Below are 18,892 nucleotides of genomic sequence, written 5' to 3'. Positions count from 1 at the left end.
TTTTTTTTTTTTTGCCAGTCCTAGAACTGGAACTGTGGGCTTGGGCACTGCCCCTGAGCTCCTTTTTTGCTCAAGGCTAGCTAGCACTCACTCTACTGCCTGAGCCACAGCATCATTCTGGCCTTTTCTGTGTTTAGTTGGAGATAAGAGTCTCACAGACTTTCCTGCCTGGGCTGGTTTCAAACCACAATCTCAGCCCCCTTAGTATCTAGGATTACAGGTGTGAGCCACTGGCATCTAACTTTATTTTTTTTTTTGTCAGGAGGCTTGAACTCTGGGTCTGGGAGCTGTCCCTGAGCTCTTCAGCTCAAGGCCAGCACTCTACCACTTGAGCCACAGTGCCACTTCTGGCTTTTTCTGTTTATGTGGTGTTGAGGAATTGAACCCAGGGCCTCATGCTTGAGGGGCAAGCACTCTACCACTGAGCCACCTTCCCAGCCCAAGCTTTGCATTTTTTAAAGTCCAGTTTTTGCTCCCCCCCCCCCCCCGAGCTACACAGTTTAATGTTCAGGTGGTCTCTGCTGTATATACAGTTATTTCAGTAATTGAATTAGGATCACTCTAAACTTTCCCAGACATAAACATGAGATCTTTTCCCCAACTAACTAAGGCAAAAAGAGTTGAGGGCATAGCTCAAGTGGTAGAGAGCCTGCCTAGAAAGCTAGACTGACCACTCTGGTCTCTTGGAAGACTAGAATTTTTGTACACAAAACCTCAGACCTTGGGTACACTGCTGTTGGGTAACTTACCATATTACTGACTTGTTGATTTTACCAGTGCTGGTGTTTGTTCTGGGGAGCTGGGATAGATGTAGGTGGTTAATAGGCACTTAGAACAGCGAAGCCAGGACAGATCCCAGCAGGAGTGACATGTTCTTGTGTTCCTGCAGATTTGGAGCACCAACCATTTGTTTCCCAATACAGAGGAAGCCACTCTTTTCCTCGGAACGCTGGATACTATTTTCCTCTTTTCTTATGCCGTGGTAAGTTCTAGAATATTATAGTATGGTAGTCTGTTTTTGCAATGCTGAGGATCAAACCTAGGGCTTCCCATCTGTTAGGCATGTACTGTGTGCTGTCTCCTCAAACAACCGTCAGCCTGGTAATGCACATTGAGCTGCTTCCTTCTGTAACTTGGGTGCGGGTTGCTTCCTGTGGATTGGGAGATTTTCTTCCTCTCCTTTAGTATATACAGCAGAGACCTGAACATTGAACTGTTGAATATTTGAGTTTACTTTGAGCTTGTGTGCTTCTCTTTGAAGAAACAAAAACCTGACAATATATGAGAAAGCAGTATCCATGTTTTCTCTAATCATCGTGATAGACAATTAGTTCTATATAAATTTAGGCTGGAGGTAAAGACATTTATTTTTATTTTTGTGCCTGTCCTGGGGTTTGAACTCAGGGCACTGTTCCTGAGTTTCTTTTGCTCAAGGTTAGCATTCTACCACTCACACCATAGCTGTACTTCCTGCTTTTTTGGCAGTCTATTGGAGATAAGAGTCTCACAGACTTTCCTGGCAGGGCTGGCTTTGAACTTTGATCCTTAGATTGCAGCCACCAGCTTCCAGCTTTGTTTCATGTTTTTATGGGCACAGCCTGATAAGGGTTGCCCTGAGGCTCTTCAGTTTCCCTTCCACTCTGATCGCAGCCTTTCTATTCCTGTAATGCAGTGGGAGGAAAGCGGATGGTAAACACTGGTGCTTATCTTCAGCTGCCTGCCATCATCCCTTCCTACTCTTTCTCCTGCCTCAGGATGTCATGAAAACCAGGGACAGATTAGCAGGCAGTGAGTGCACTGTGTAGCATCTGCCCCATGTCTCACGAGGCTGCAGAACTTATGGGAATGCTTCTTAACTGAGCTGCACATGGCTAAGGTATTCCTCAGCAAAGCTTAGAAATTCATTAGATGAGATATATTTGGGTGCTCATTTATTTTCAGTTAGGGAATCAAGTAAAACCAGGATTGCCTGAAGTGCAGTGTTGTGTCATAAAGGTTTGCAGGTAGCATGTAGAGCCCACACAGGAGTCTACTAGGATGTGGGGCGGTTAGGTGTCAGTCTCCTCAGTGTTCCCTTTGCCTTGTTTACTTTACAGTGCATGTTACCTCTTTAGACGATGTTGCTATGTAGAGCTGTAAAATGAAATGCTTTATTTTTAGGGCCTCTTCATCAGTGGCATCATTGGGGATCGGCTGAATTTACGATGGGTTCTATCTTTTGGCATGTGCTTGTCTGCATTAGTGGTAAGTTGGAAAGATTTCATAATCGTAATAATCCTTACTCTTTTTGTCAGAAAGTGTGTGCCTTACCATGTAGAGTAGAATAATGGTATCAATCCTTCTATAGAAGAGTGAGGAGGTTTCTCTCTTCAGTGTCCTAATACCTCGATGCTTTTCATTCATTTATATTTTATTTGTAAGATAGTTTTAGTTTGTTCATAAGTTTTTTTTCAATGATATTATACCACTTGAGCCATACCTCCAAGCCTCTTAGGGCTTTTTGTATATGTGTCTGTTTGTTCTGGTACTGGGACTTGAGCTCCTAGCTTTTTCATTAAAGGCTGGTGCTTTATCACTTGAACCACTCCTGGCTTTTTGATGGTTAATTGGAGATAAGAGTCTCATGGACTTTCCTGTCCTAGCTGGCTTCAAACCAGGATCCTTCGATCTCAGCCTCCTAGGTAGCTAGGATTACAGGTCCGAGCCACTAGCACCCAGCTTGCCTTAGTTATTTTTTGTGATAGGGTCTTGGGGTTGGACCACATGCTCAGTTTGTATGTGGAGATGGATTCTTGCTGGTTTTTTTTTTTTTTTTTTTGCCTGGTATGATCTCAACCCACCATCCTCTGGATCTCTGCCTTCTGAGTAGCAGAGATTACAGATGCAAGCCACAGCTGTCAGGAAGAATCTAATCAGGGCCTTGACTAAATAAAGAGTAGTGTTTGGAACTCAGCCCTACTTACCTGTCCAATTTTATTTGCTTCACCCGCTTTGCTTTTGCTACTTTCTGCCTTTCACTCCTTTTGCCCTTACTGTTCTTGTTCCTGTCCTTTCTACCTTGAATGGTTCCTTTCACCTCCCCATAGTCTAACTCAGGATCTTCTTCAAGTCTTGGCCACATAACTCTTTCCAAGGCCTGACTTTCCCCACCTCACTCCCAGAAGTAATCACGTGTCACCTCTTCTGAGCTCATGTTTGTGTTTCTCTGAAGCTTTTGCAGTCATCTGCTGTCCAGCCTTGTTAGTTCTGTGTCAGTCTTGCTTTCCCTAAGGACTGGGTTGCCTAGTGGTTAAGATCACAGATTCCCTCAATGGAGCCGGCCTGCATTTCTGTCCATCTTCTGCAGTTCCCTGCCTGGTGATTCCCTGTGTTCCAGCCTCCTTTATTGAAAGCGTGTCATGCATATTCCTGCTCCTGGGGTTGCTGGGGGTTGTGGGTGTCTGAAGGTGGAGCATTGGAACAGCATCAAGCACATTAGATATTGTGAAAGACATTTCCCATATTAGATTCATCCTTATTGCTTAAAAGCAAATCATGGAAATTTTTGTTGATGGATTCAAGCCGCAGTTTAGTTGGTACCCTAATGTATTGTGTTTTATTCAGTATCTACCAGATGAATGAGAAAAAACATTTTTCCCTTGAAATCTTAGGGTCTGAAACACTTTGTTCCCAATCTACTCACCTATGTGCATTTAATACTATTTTTAAATCTGTATGCTTACCCTTTGGGATTTGTTTTATGCTGGCACAGGGGCTTAAACTCAGGGCCATGAACTTTCCCTCAAGGCTAGTGCTCTACCATTAGAGCCACAGCTCCACATCTGGCTTTTTGCTGGTTAATTGGAGATGAGAGGCTCACAGGTTTCCCTGCCCAGGGTGGCTTTGAACCATAATCAGCTTTCTTTGAGTGCTAAGATTACAGGTTTGAGCCACCAGCACCTGACTTCTGACAGTATTATTATTATTATTATTTTGGTCATGGGGCTTGAACTCAGGGCCTGGGCACTGTACCTGAGCTCTTTGGCTAGTACTCTATCACTTTGAGCCACAGTGCCACTTTGGGTTTTCTGGTGGTTTATTGGAAATAAGAGTTGTGGACTTTCCTGCCTGGGCTGGCTTTGAACCACGATCCTCAGATCTCAGCCTCTTGAGTAGCCAGGATTACAGGCATAAACCACTGGCACCCAGCCTGACAGTATTTCAAAAATAGACTTTGATTGCAAATAAAACATCCCCTTGAGCAAAATGCCTGAAAAGAGCAGGTGCTTAGTGAGAGCTACTAAATGATTGAACACAAGACAAGTTAGACAAGTTCACTCATGCAGCCTGGCTCTGTCCTGGGTGAATGTACATAGTGCATTCATGTGGTGCTTGTGGTCCTCTAGAGACTGCCACCCCACCAAGTCCAAGGGGCACATGGAAGTAGATAGAAAATGAGACCTCAACTTCTCAACTATTTTTTGTTGTTGTTGTTGTTGTCATTTTTTTTTTTTTTTTGTTCGGTTGTGGGGCCTGAACTCTGGGCCTGGGCACTGTCCCTCAGCTCTTCAGCTCAAGGCTAGCGCTCTACCACTTGAGCCACAGCGCCACACTTTTTTTTCTGCTTATATGGTGCTGAGGAATCGAACCCAGGGCCTCATGCATGCAAGGCAAGCACTCTACCACTGAGCCAACTTCCCAGCCCTGTTGTCATTGTTGTATTTGTCCTGGGACTTGAACTCAAGGCCTGAGTGCTGTCACTGAGCTTTTGTTCAAGGTTCATTCTACCCACTAGAGCCATAGCTCTGCTTCCTGATTTTTTGGGGTTAATTGGAGATAAGTCTCTTAGACTTTCCTGATCATACTAGCTTCAAACCATGATCCTCAGATCTCAGCCTTCTGAGTAGCTAGGATTATTGACATGAGCCACTAGAGCCTGGCAATTTCTTACAACTGAAGATACAGATAGGGAGGATGGTAACACAATGACTTAGTCATTTGGCATCTTTGCTTCTCTGGTTGGTGATGACCTGGTGGCTTGTCTCCTTGTGCCAGCTTTGAGCCCAAGTGCTTTAATAGTCAGCTCTTCCTGACTCAGGTGCTAGGAGTGTGTCCTCTGTGTAGTCTGGCAGGAAGTGCTGTGTTCTGAAGTGTGCATGTAGACATCATGTGTCCTTTTTCCTTTCCCTCCTTCGAAGGTGTTTGTGTTTGGCACCCTCACAGAATGGCTGCACTTCTACAACAAATGGTTCTACTGCTGCCTGTGGATTGTGAACGGCCTGCTGCAGTCCACGGGCTGGCCCTGTGTGGTGGCTGTGATGGGCAACTGGTTTGGCAAAGCTGGGTATGCCACTTCCTCTTCTTTGATTGCCGTCCTGACGGGTTTTGTTGGATTGCTCAGCCTTGTCAAATAACTTGATGCTTTAGACACGGTCCACATCATTCCTTTAACTAACTTATTATGTTAAACGATATTTATTTTTCTTTGTGTTGATACCGGGGCTTGAACTCAGAGCCTAGATGCTGTCCCTTGTTGTTTTATTTTATTTTATTTTTTGCCTGATACTGGGACTCAAATTCAGTATCTGAAGCTTTTGCTCATTGGCTGGCACTCTACCATCTGAGCCAGGCCTCCAACCCATCTCTTTTTTTTCTCAAGGCTTGTACTCTATCACTTGAGCCACAGCTCCACTTCCAGCTTTTTTTTTTTTTTTTTGCGTGTCCTGGGGCTTGAACTCAGGGCCTCGGCACTGTCTCTGAGTGTCTTTTGCTCAAGGCTAACATTCTACCACTTGAGCCACAGTACTACTGGCCTTTTCTGTGTATGTGGTATTGAGGAATGGAACCCATGGCTTCATGCATGCTTGGCAAGCACTCTACCACTAAGCTACATTCCCAGTCCTACTTCCAGCTTTTTTGGTGGTTAATTGGTAATGTAAGAGTCTTAACAGTCAGGCACTGGTGGCTCATACCTATAATTCTAGCTATTGAAGAGGCTGAGATCTGAGGATCAGAGTTAAAACCAGCCTTGGCAGGAAAGTCCGTGAGACTCTTTTGTCCAATTAACTACTAGAAAAGCAGAAATGGCAACATCACTCAGAGTGGTATAGTGCTAACCTTGAGCAAAAAAGCTCAGGGACAGTGTCCAGGCCTTGAGTTCAAGTCCCACAACAGACAAGAAACAAGAATCTTACAGACTTTCCTGGCCAGGCTGTCTTTGAACTTCAGTCCTCAGATCTCAGCCTTCTGAGTAGAGAAGATTACAGGCATGAGTCACCACAGCCTGGCTCAGTTTGTGTTTTTAAAATTCATCTTTTCCTTTAGAGATTATGCCAGTCCCACCTGCTATTCCCCTGTGTATTTCTGTAAGATTTGTCCTCCTTGCACTTGATCACTGGGACTTGCTGATCTAGTCTAGTCTTAAATTAAGCATGAGGAGACGGAGCCACAAGTTAGCCTTGTGACTTACTCTAGGACACATGGCAGTGGCTCTGATAAGATTCAGGTAAAGCAAGGTTAGATTGATTCCCCCCCCCCCCCATCTTCACAGAGTTGTTAGGTTATGTTTGACTTTGGGTGTTTGGCACAGGCTGCAGGACGAAGCTACGCGTCTGTTCCAGGTCTTCAGGAAGTGGTGCTGAATTCCTATAATGGGACATAAGTGGACAGCCAGACTTGCTTTACGATTTATCATTGTCAGTGATATTCCCATTTTGGGAACATTGTTAATTGAGATTTTATCATTTTTCCAGGCTCCATATTTCCATGTTGTCAGATGCACAATCGCTCCTGAGTGGTCCCGTGTCTTTTTGGATATTTGCTCGTTTACACGGTGGCCAGAGTCAGCCACGGCCCTTACCCTCCCTGGCCACGGCCCTTACCCCCTGCTGTGGCTGAGCTGTGCTCTGGCTGTTTCTAAGCTTTCCAGCTTGCCCGCTTCCACAGTGGGGGTTACCTTGATCCTCAACGATCTGTAACAATGTGAAAGTTTACCTATAAAATGGCTGTGGTTAGAATAAGCACCACTTAGGAACGCTTTGATTATATGTCAGTCTGCTAGTGATTTCTGCTTCCTTCCCACGCTGGCGTCCCTGGATTAACAGAAATGCGTTGTAAAACATTCCCCTAGGATACTTCAGTTTCCTATGGAAATACATTTTTTTTCTTTTTGTAATACTGGCAATTTGTACACAGACACTCAGGCAGACTAGGCAGTGTTCTACCACTGAGCTACATGTATACCCAGACCTGTTTTTATTTGTTTTATTTAAACAACACTGTTTTATTTGAGCTAGGGTCTTGCTACATTGTCCTCAAGCTTGAAGCTTGTCTTCTGAGTAGCTGTGATTGCCAGCATGTGGCCCCACACCTACTTGTTATGTGCATATATTTGTACACACACACACATGTACATGTATGTTCATATAGTACATATGTGCTATATGTATGTGAATATTATGTGAATATTATATATATATATGTATATATATATATATATATGGATAGTAATTCAGACCTCCTACTTGCTAGACAAGTGTACTTGAATTATGCAACCAGGCCATGGCTGTAGTATTTTATTTATTACTTTGTTTTTGTGCCAGTACTGGGGCTTGAACTCAGGGCCTGGGTACTGTTCCTTAACTTTTTTGCTCAGGAGGACTGATGCTCTGTGACTTGAGCCACAGTTCTACTTTCAGCTTTTTGGTAGTTCGAGATAAAAAATCTCTGATTTGTCTACCTGGGCTGACTTCGAACCACAGTCCTCAGATCTCAGCCTTCTGAGTAGTTAGGATTATAGGCCTGAGCCACTGACACCCAGCTCTGTGTGACTCTCTTTATGGATTTTATTATTTGTATGATATTGGGGCATTCTAGAACTAGAGACATACTGAGAGACTCTTAAACTAAAGTGATCACCGAGGGAGGCCACTGCCCCTAAACAGCCCAAGCCCATACTTTGAGTTATATTGCTGCTCTTGGCTTTTAAACGAATTCTAATGGGGGACAGTGGCTTCCACCTGCACAGCATCTAGGCCTTCCACCACAGTTGTGCATTATGGCCCAGTCCTTTCTAGAGCACCACAGGTGAGAGCGCTGGGCTTGGCTGGCAATGTGGGTGTGATTACACAACTGGAAGTGGCAGACCTCAGCCTTCTACACAAACATTTCCCAATGTGTAGTCTTCCTGTTCATTTCTGAAGTTCCTCCTAGTGAGATACAAAAATGTTGAAAGAGCTAAAAAACAAACAAAAAACCCCCCACAAAACCCGCAACCCCCCAGCCCTGTGAATTAGTAAATATATCACATAGAACAAAATATAAATTCAGACTTTAAAAAAATGCACTTTTCTTGAATCCTTTTTCTTCTACCTGCCCTAGAATGAAGCCAGGGCCTTGGGCTAGCAAGGAGAGCTCTCTTCCACTCAGCTTACCCACACCCCTAAATTGAACTTTCTTTTTTTTTTTTTGCTGGTCATGGGGCCTAAACTCTGGGCCTGGGCACTGTCCCTCAGCTCTTCAGCTCAAGGCTAGTGCTCTACCACTGGAGCCATAGCACCACTTCTGGCTTTTTCTGCATATGTGGTGTTGAGGAATTGAACCCAGGGCCTCGTGCATGCAAGGCAAGCACTCTACCACTGAGCCACCTTCCCAGCCCCCTAAACTGAACTTTCATATCACACAATCTCAGAAGACACCTGAGAGCGTTTTAGTGTTTTTCAAAGCTTTGAATTGATTTGTTTTATTCTTTGTCATGTGGATTTTTACTGTTTTGGATTGCACATACAATTCCTTTTGATGATGTCATCCTCTGTCTCCCACTGCTGTCTTTAGCCGGGGTGTCGTTTTTGGTCTCTGGAGTGCCTGTGCCTCAGTGGGCAATATTTTGGGAGCATGCCTAGCATCGTCTGTTCTGCAGTATGGATATGAGGTGGGTATTTCTCTCCAACTTTGTGTGTGTGTATATGTGTGTGTGTATGTGTATATGTGTGTGTGTGTGTGTGTGTGTGTGTGTTGTGTAGTGTGTATGATTTTTTTTTTTCTGGTCTTGGGGCTTGAACTGGGGGCCTGGGTGCTGTCCCTGAGCTTATTTTGCTCAAGGCTAGTATACTACCCCTTGAGCCACAGCATCATCTCTGCCTTTTTCTTAGTAGTTTTTTGGAGGTAAGGGTCTCATGGACATTCCTGCCCAGGCTAGCTTTGAACCATGATTCTCCGATCTCAGCTTCCTGAGTAGCTAGGATTACAGGCATGAGCCACCAGTGCCCAACACGATGAAGTAATTCTATACTGGAGGTATGGCTCAAATGGTAGAGTGCTAGCTGAGCTAGCAGATGAAGCAAATGTGAAGCCCTGAGTTCAAAGCCAGTACTGCCAAAAAAAAAAAAAAAGGATGAAGTAATTTAAAAACAACATTGATGGGTTGGGGATTTAGTTCTGTGGAAGAGTACTTGCCTGGCAAGTGCAAGCCCTGAGTTTGGGCCTCACCTCTGCAAAAAGAAAAAAAAAAGACATAGTGCTATGTTTGTGTAGGACCAGGCTTAATACTTACATTAAGAATAGAAAAACTTCTCTAATTTCAAACACATAAAAATGAAGCATAACAAAAAAACCCTACTACTAACAAGAGTACAAAGACCTACAACCAACTGAGAAAAAGTGTTTGCAACCTTCTGTACATCATCTTTATAATAACTTTTTTTTTTTTTGTCAGTCATGGGGCTTGAACTCTTCAGCTCAAGGCTAGCACTCTACACTTGAGCCACAGAGCCACTTCGAGTTTTCTGGTGGTTAACATTGGAGATAAGAGAGTCTCATGGACTTTTCATGTCCGGGCTGGCTTTGAACTGTGATCCTCAGATCTCAGCCTCCTGAGTAGCTAGGATTACAGGTGTGAGCCACTGGCACCCAGACTACAATAAAAATTTTTTAAAAAAGCATTTGCAACTCATGACTAATAAATGATCTCCCTGCAATGTAAAGAACACCAAGAAATTTGTGAGGAAACCACCATTGACCAAGACAGAACATCTGAACACATTAGTCATGGGAAGGAAACTAAAATGATTTGAACATGAGAAGATAGTCACCTTCAGTCATAGTGTATTTTTGTTGTTGTTGTTGTTGTTGGCTGTGGGGCTTGAACTATGGGCTTGGGTGCTGCCCCTGCGTTCTTCAGCTCATGGACTTCCCTGCCCTGGCTGGCTTTGAACCGTGATCCTCAGATCTCAGCCTCCTGAGTAGCTAGGATTACAGGCATGAGCCACCAGCACCTGGCTCACCCAAGTAATGTTCAAAACCTTTTCTGTGTGTCTATAGCACTGGCCAGAAGAGGTGAGCATTTCGGGCTTGGTGAAGCTCAGGTATTTGTCTGTAGAAAAATCAGATTGCAGCTGTAACCTAAAAAGAAACAAAGAAAAATCTACATTGTATACTTGTTAGATTGGTTACATCTAAAATGTTGCTAATCTGTTGCCTTCATTAGTTGGAGAACAATAGGCATTCCTCCTAGTAGACTACATAATCCATCTAGGGTCCATTGGCAATATTTGTCCAAGTTACACCTGCTACAACCAAACATTCTATGGGCAGGAGTTAACCAGGTGTAGGTGCTTACTTAGCAGTACAAAATGATAGTTGTACAAGGACATTGCAACATTGTAACAGCCAAAGATTGAAAACAGAATCATGCCTGTCATCCCAGCTGCTCAGGAGGCTGAAATCTGAGGATCATGGTTGGAAGCTAGTCTGAACAAGATCTGTGAGACTTTTAACTCTGATTACCAGCAGAAAGCTGAAAGTGGAGTTGTGGCTAGCCTTGAATTCAGTGGCCTAGGCCCTGAATTCAAACCCCAGTCCTTGCACAAAAAAAGAAAAACAACTCATTTGGTAGGCTGCTGTGTAGCTGTGAGGTAGAATTAAGAGCTCTGTGTAGGGTAGAGACCGCACATTGGGGAGAGCTCAGACACAGCAAGTGTGCAGAGCAGTGTGCATTGAATTATATGGATGACTATACATTTATATGAGTTGATATCTTTCTTTTGGGGGGGCTTTATTCAAATTTGAACTCACAAGTCTTGTTCTTGCAAGGCAGGTGCTCTACTACAAGAGTCTTGCCCTAGCCATTTTTGCGTTAGTGTTTTTCTGATAGGGCCTCACATTGATGCCCAACAGGCCTGGACTGTCATCCTCTTTTACACGTCCCACATAGCTGGGATGACAGCCATGTGCTGTCAGGTTATTGGTTAGCTGAGGACTCAAACCATGATTTTCCCAGTCTCTGCTTCTCGTGTAACCAAGATTACAAGTAATAAGTTACTATGCCTGGCGGTTTCTTAACCAAACTGGACAGTAGAAATTAAACGTCAGTGGTGCTTGTATGTTGTGGCAATTGGGAGAATTGTGTGGGCTGGGAAGGGGTGGGAGGGAGAGTTTTCATTCTAGACTATTCTAGGCTTTGTTCTTGAATCACTGCCTGCTCAGAAATCTGAATAATTAAAAGTAAATTGCTCATCTGGAAAGCAGATGCAATTTCAAACAGCTCCTCAAGAGTTTGATGATGTTTTATCAGTCCTCTGTACTGTAGATTGCTCACTAGCCTAGCTGGATAGTACTAACTGGTTCAGATATAAATCTCACTTCACTCTAGTGCTGCCTCCAGCTTTGACTTCTGCGTTTGTTTTGTCATTCACTGGTTTCAAAATGGCCTGCCTGTGCCCCTTGGGCCCTGTTGCCTGTAAACTACAAGTAAGACTCGAAGCCTGGCCATGGCGGGTCTTTGGTCTTCATGCCAACTTCCCATGTCAGTTTCTTCTCTAGTTGTCCCCAGCGGAGGATCTCTCCTCTAGCCATGCACAGGCCTTCCTGCCCATTCCCACCCACCTTTGCTGCCTTGTCTCTGCCAACATGGGAAGTTGCTGTGATTTTCTGTTCTCTCAACTTCACTTCCTTTTAGCTATTTCTTCCTTGTATGCACGTGTGTGTGTGTGTGTGTGTGTGTGTGTGTATGTGTGTGTGTGTGTGTGTGTGTGTGTGTATGTGTATCAGGGCCTGGACACTATCCCTAAGTTTTTTTTTTTTTTTTTTTCTCTACCACTTGAGACACAGCTCCACTTCTGACTTTTGGGTGATTAATTGGAGAGAAGAGTCTTGATGACTTTCCTGTGATCCTCAGATCTCAGCCTCTTGTGTAGTTAGAATTACAGGTGTGAGTCACCAGTGCATGGCTTACTTTTAGTTTTTTTGTTGGTCATGGGGCTTGAACTCTGTCCCTCAGCTCTTCAGCTCAAGGCGAGCACTCTATCACTTGAGCTACAGCACCACTTCCAGTTTTCTGGTGGTTTATTGGAGATAAGAGTCTCACGGACTTTCCTGCCTGGGCTGGCTTTGAACCTTAATCCTCAGATCTCAACCTCCTGAGTAGCTAGGATGACAGGCATGAGCCACCAGCGCCTGCACTTTTAGCTTTTTTGCTGGTTAATTGGAGGTAACAGTCTCTAGAATTTATCTGCCCAGGCTAACTTTGAACCATGATCCTCAGATCTCACCCTTCCTATTATCTAGGTTTACAGGTGTAAGCCACCAATGCTTGGCCTCTTTCCTCCTCCTGAATTGCTGTGTTTCTAAATGGGTCTAGGCCTTCTCATGGGCTCGTATGTGGGGTATGGTTTCATTCTAGAGGGATATAGCATTTCTGAGGGTAGAGCCTGTCTTTGAGGCTGGTGGTGGGCAGCATGAGATTTGGGACAGTGTCACTTGGTATCAGGGCATCCTGATGACCTTCTCTGAGCCTCACAGGCCAGAACATGAAAAGGAAAGTCACAGTGAAGCAGCTGACATAGTGCTTGGCATGGATGCCTGCCTTCCCGAGTTCTCCCCAGTGTCCCTCTCCGTCCTCTCTGTTGCCCCTCGCCCTGTGCTGAATGTGCTGTGCTGACTACGTGTTTAAGAGCCACCTCCCTCTCCCCTCCAGTACGCCTTTCTGGTGACCGCGTCTGTGCAGTTCGCTGGTGGGATCGCCATCTTCTTTGGACTCCTAGTGTCACCAGAGGAAATTGGTGAGAAGCTGTCTCTTCCATTCGAAGTGTCTAACTGCTTGGGCCCAAGAGAAATGGAGGAAAGGGCCAGGAAATGGGATCCCTCTTAGGAAAAAAAAATGGTTTGGTTGGTCGTGGGGCTTAAACTCAGGGTCTGGGCACTGTCCCTGAGCTCTCACTCAAGGCTAGTACTTTACCACTTTGAGCCACAGCTCCACTTCCGGTTTTTTGGTAGTTAGTTGGAGATAGAGTCTCATGGAATTTCCTGCCCAGGATGGCTTTGAACTGTAATGCTCAGATCTCAGTCTCCTGAGTAGTTAGGATGACAGGCGTGAGCCACCTGGCTCTTAGGAAAATTTCTGTGCCACTTTAAGTGAATTAAAGGAGCCTTGTTGCCTTGGAGCTAAGCCTGGGACCGTTGCAGTGTTGAGGGAAGCCAGTTTTGCAGTTCAAGCAAAAACCAAGCATTTGAAAACACTTTGTTCTTGTGTATGTGCAAGACTGGGGCTTGACTTGAATTCAGGATCTCCTGCTCTCAATTTTTTTACTTTCCTGGCTGGCACGCCACCTCTTGAGCCATGCGTCCATTTCTAGCTTTTGTGTGTGTGTCTGCTGGTCCTGGGTCTTGAACACAGGGTCTAGACACTGTCCTTAAGCTTTTTTTTGCTCAAGGCTAGCACTTGCCCATTTGAGCTGCAGCTCCACTTCTGGTTTTTGGTGGTTTATTGGAGATAAGAATCTCACACTTTCCTGCCAGGGCTAGCTTTGAACTTTGATCCCCAGACTACAGCCTTCTGAATAGTTAGGACTACAGCTGTTTGCTGGATATTTGGAGACAATACCTCAGATCTGTTTGCCCAAGCTGGTTCTGAACAGTAATTCTCAGACCTCAGCCTTCTGAGTAGTTAAGAGCTCATGGCTTACGAATGATTTTTATAGTTGGGACACTGACTAACAATTAGCATGAATGTTTTTTTGTTTTTGTTTTGGTCAGTCCTGGGCTTGAACTCTGGGCCTTGGTACTCTTCCTGAGCTCTTCAGCTCAAGGCTCTACCACTTGAGCCACAGTACTACTTCCAGTTTTCTGGTGGTTAATTGGAGATCAGTGTCTCACAGATTACTTTCCTGCCTGGGCTGGCTTTGAACTGTGATCCTCAGATCTCAGCCTCCTGAGTAGCTAGGATTATAGGTGTGAGCCACCTGCACCTGGTTTTTGAATGTATTTTTGAAGTTACTTAAAATAGCCAGGACTGGTGGCTCATGCCTGTAAGCCTAACTACTCAGGAGGATGATCTCTGAGGATCACGATTCAAAGCCAGCCGGGGCAGGAAGTCTGTGAGACTCTTATCTCCAAGTGACCACCAGAAAACAGGAAGTGGCTCTGTGGCTCAAGTGGTAGAATATTTGCCTTGAGCTGAAGAGCTGAGGGACAGTGCCTAGGCCCAGGGTTTAAGCCCCACGACCACCCACCCCCAACAAAATTACATTAATTGTATAAGAGAAATGTAATTGTGACATTGTGATGCGCAATGTATCCCCATCAAACTCACTTCCTCTGTTACTCTTTCTTAAGACAGCTTCTGCGGCTATCATTGTTCTGTTTTCATACATGTAAATAAACGACTTCAAGCATGGCTGTATTTTTAATCTCACATCTTGAGACTGATTTCTTTTCCTTCCTCAAAGTGATTCAGTTTGATATACTTATGATTAAATACAGAATATGTACAGATGAAGCCACAGAAGCCCCGTCCTTGGAGTGGAAATAAGCAGGCCATGTGACCTTCATTGGCCTTAGTTGACATTGGTTTCTGAACTTCAGTTGCTTTTTCTGCAAAATAGCCATAGAAATAATATTGATTTCATAATCTGTGATACCTGCAAAGCCCATAGCACAATGCAGTCACACAGATTGCCCACTGGCACTCTGTAGATGGCGGCACACAATAGGCACTATGTAAAGGCGGGCACACAGTGGATACTCCATAACTGGTAGCTGTTACTGTTGTTTTAGGTCTCACGGGTCTGGAGGCAGAAGGAAACTTCGAAGATTCACACAGGCCACTAATCAATGATGCTGAGAATGAAGATGAATATGAGCCAAATTACTCAGTCCAGGAGGACAACCCTGTTACCCAAGTGAAGGCAATAGGCTTTCACCAGGCTTGCTGCCTTCCTGGAGTCATACCGGTAAGGACTGGCAGTCTTCCCCACCAGGGAGGGATCCTGGTTCCTGGGAATACTGTGCCTGAGGTAGAGCTGCTTTAATTTTTGGGACCTAGCCGAAGAATGCTCTGTGGAGTCCCTCAGCTTACCTCATAGCTGGTTCAGATCAACAGCCCCTTTTGCCAAAGCGACAGAGAGTAAATGGTTTCACATTTAGGGGAGCTGTACTGTCTACAGCATGAGAGAGAGCCAAGGCACTGTGGGACAGATGGGTGTGGTCAAGCTTGACCCAGGAGCCCTGGTGTACTGACCCAGCCTGATCCAGCAGACAGCCAACAAAGCAAAACTGACTTGTTTTTTGTGGGTCATGGGACTTGAACTCTGCGCCTGGGCGCTGTCCCTCAGCTCTTCAGCACAAGGCTAGCACTCTACCACTTGAGCCACAGTGCCACTTCCAGTTTTCTGAGTGGCTTATTGGAGGTAAGAGTCTCCCAGCCAGGTGCCAGTGGTTCATGCCCATAATCCTAGTGACTCAGGAGGCTGAGATCTAAGGATCATGGTTCAAAGTCATTCTAGGCAGGAAAGTCCTTGAGACTCTAATCTCCAATAAACTACTCAGAAAAAGCTGGGAGTGGCACTGTGGCTCAAAAAGTAGAACGCTAGCCTTTTTTTTTTTTTTTTTTGGTCGGTTGTGGGGCTTGAACTCTGGGCTTGGGCTCCGTCCCTGAGCTCTTTAGCTCAAGGTGAGCGCTCTACTGCTTGAGCCACAGTGCCATTTCTGGTTTTCTAGTGGTTTTTATTGGAGATAAGAGTCTCACTGGCTTTCCTGAGCGGGGTTGGCTTTGAACCGTGATCCTCAGATCTCAGCCTCCTGAGTAGCTAGAATGACAAGTGTGAGCCACCGATGCCCAGGTAAATGCTATTTGGGGGCTTTTTTTTTAGTCGGTTGTAGGGCCTGAACTCTGGGCTGGGCGCTGTCTCTCAGCTCTTCAGCTCAAGGTTAGTGCTCTACCACTTGAGCCACAGCACCACTTCAGGCTTTTTCTGCTTATATGGTGCTGAGTGGAACCCAGGGCCTCATGCACATGAGGCAAGCACTTTACCACTGAGCCACCTTTCCCCACCCCAGAGCACTAGCCTTGAGCACAAAGAGGCCAGGGATAGTGCCCAGTTCAAACCCCAGGACTGGCAAAAAAAATATGTGGGGCTTGAACTCTGGGCCTGGACTCTGTCCCTAAGCCTCTTTGTGGCCAAGCTCTACTATTTGAGCCACAGTGTCACTCCCAGCTTTTCCTGAGTAGTTTATTGGAGAAAAGAGTCTCATGCTGGGCAGTGGCTCATGTCTGTAATCCTAGTTACTCAGGAGGCTGAGATCTGAGGATTGTAGTTCAGAGCTTGCTCAAGCAGGAAAGTCCGAGAAACTCTTATCTCCAATAAACCACCAGAAAACCGAAGTGGTGCTATAACTCAAGTGGTAGAGTACTTACCTTGAGCTGAAGAGCTAAGGGACAGTGCTCAGGCCCAGAGTTCAAGCCACATTACAAAAAAAAAAAAAAAAATTCCATGGATTTTCCTGCCTGGGCTGGCTTTGAACCTTGATCCTCAGATCTCAGCCTCCTGAGTTGCTAGGATTTCAGGTGTGAGCCCCCTGCACCCAGCTCATCTTTATTTTTTGGTGCTGGTACTGGGGCTTCAATTTGGCCTGGGTTCTGTCCCTTAGCTTTTTTGTTTGTTTGTTTTTTTTGTTTTATGGCAGTTCTGGAACTTAAACTCTGGGCCTAGCCACTGATTCTGAACTCAAGGTTAGCTCCCTAACATTTGAACCACAGCTTTACTTTTGGCTTTTTGGTAGTTAGTTAGAGATGAGAGTCTCACAGACTTTTCTGCTCAAGCTGGCTTTGAACCACAATCATCAGACCGTAGCCTCTTAAATAACTAGGATTATAGGTATAAAGCCACTGACACCTGGTTGTCTAATGTGTGTGTGTGTGTGTGTGTGTGTGTGTGTGTGCTAGTCATGGGGCTTGAATTCAGGGCCTAGGCACTGCCCCTGAGCTTTCTTTTGCTCAAGGCTAGCACTCTACCACTTTTGCCACATGTCACTTCTGGCTTTTCTGTTTATGTGGTACTGAAGAATTGAACCCAGAGCTTCATGCATGCTTAGCAAGTACTCTACCACTGTCACATTCCCCGCCCTGTCTATTACCTTTTTTGCTCAAGGTTGGTGGTCTACCACTCGAACCACACCTCCACTTCTGGGTTTTTGGTAGTTAATTAGAGATAAAAGTGCCCTAGACTTAACTGCCCTGGCTGACTTTGAACCTCAGCCTCAGATCTTAGCCTCCTGAGTAGCTGGGCTTACAGGGGTGAGCCCCTGACATCCAGCAAGTCTGTGCCATCTTATTTCATATTGATCACTTTGCTTCTGCTTGTGCCCTCCAACTATAAAAACTAACACTTCAAATGGGTAGTTCAGTGTATGTTAAAACACAGTGTTATTTCCTACTTTCCTCTAACCCTTAGAAATTCAGGTTTCTTTAGATCTGTTCTTCTGCTGAGGTATTACTTTCCAACCAGTTATTCAGATTCTCTGCTACCAATAGTCTGTTGAGACAGAACTTAAATTTGTGGTGAGTAAAGGCAGAACTGTTCTAGTGAGTCTTTTGTGCTTCCCAGGTCATTGTTCTCAGGCAGGGGCAGGGACATAAAGGAAACCTCCTTGGCTTCCTCCTTTGTCTCTGGCAGGCTGGTGGACAGCCGGCTCTGGTGATTGGGGTTTGGCTCTCTAGGGGGTGGCTGCTGTCCTGCCAGGGGCACACATTTAAAACACGTGTCTGCAGGGGATAGCCGCCAGCTCTGCGGCAGGAATATGCTAGGCAGACAGCCTTTGAAGTCAGCCCCTCTGCCTCTCCCCCTGTCTGTCCTTTGATGCTAAATGTCAGGATTTCCTGGTAAGAGTACTGTGTTGCACGTAAGTGTCCCAGCTCGGCCACCATTCTGAGCAGCTGTAACCAGCTTCCTTCGAAAGAGCTGAGAGGCCAATGACGACCGTGTTCCTTTGTTCTGATCTGCCGGACATGCTCTGCTCTGCTGCGGACTGGGGAATGCCGAGTGTGGGCAGCTCTGATCTGAAAGGTCTCATATGGATGCTTGTTTTTTAAACTTTTTTTTCCCCTAGTGCCTGTACTGAGGCTGAAACTCAGGGAATGGGTGCTGTCTCTTAGATTTTATTTTATTTTATTTATTTTTTTTTGGGTCCAGTCATGGGGCCTGAACTCTGGGCCTGGGCACTGTCCCTCAGCTCTTCAGCTCAAGGCTAGCGCTCTACCACTTGAGCCACAGTGCCACTTCCGGCTTTTTTTTTTTTTTTTACTTATGTGATGCTGAGGAGTCGAACTCAGGGCCTCATGCATGCACAAGTGCTCTACCACTGAACCACCTTCCCAGCCCTTAGATTTTATTTTATACTCTATCACTTGAGCCACTGATCCACTTGCAGCTCTCTTTTTTTTCTTTGTATTTGATTTTTGTTTTTTTATTGTAAAGATACTATACAGAGTGTTACAGTTACATGAGTGAGGTAATGAGTGCACTTCCTCTTGAACATTGTTACCCCCTCCATTGTTTTCTCCCTACCATCCCTTCCCTCCCTACCTTCCCCAAGGTTCTTTTTTTTTTTAATTGTGATTAAGTGATTACATAATTTCTGGAAT

General features: G+C 45.1%; 1 protein-coding gene across 3 annotated transcripts in view; it reads left to right on the top strand.

Moving 5' to 3' along the window:
* Positions 1–18,892, top strand: part of Slc37a3 (solute carrier family 37, member 3) — a 65,269-nt gene that overhangs the window by 17,570 nt on the left and 28,807 nt on the right. For all 3 annotated transcript variants that reach the window (XM_013021632.1, XM_013021631.1, XM_013021633.1), the window contains exons 4-9: positions 890–982; positions 2,161–2,244; positions 5,178–5,323; positions 8,812–8,908; positions 12,950–13,034; positions 15,028–15,203. In XM_013021632.1, coding sequence (XP_012877086.1) covers positions 890–982; positions 2,161–2,244; positions 5,178–5,323; positions 8,812–8,908; positions 12,950–13,034; positions 15,028–15,203 — 681 coding nt within the window. The remainder of the gene's footprint in view (positions 1–889; positions 983–2,160; positions 2,245–5,177; positions 5,324–8,811; positions 8,909–12,949; positions 13,035–15,027; positions 15,204–18,892) is intronic.

The sequence above is a fragment of the Dipodomys ordii genome, unplaced genomic scaffold (assembly GCF_000151885.1).
Source record: "Dipodomys ordii isolate 6190 unplaced genomic scaffold, Dord_2.0 Scaffold56, whole genome shotgun sequence".
Lineage (NCBI taxonomy): Eukaryota > Metazoa > Chordata > Mammalia > Rodentia > Heteromyidae > Dipodomys > Dipodomys ordii.
Note: the sequence above shows the minus strand (reverse complement) of the source record. Positions and strands in the feature narration are given on the sequence as shown.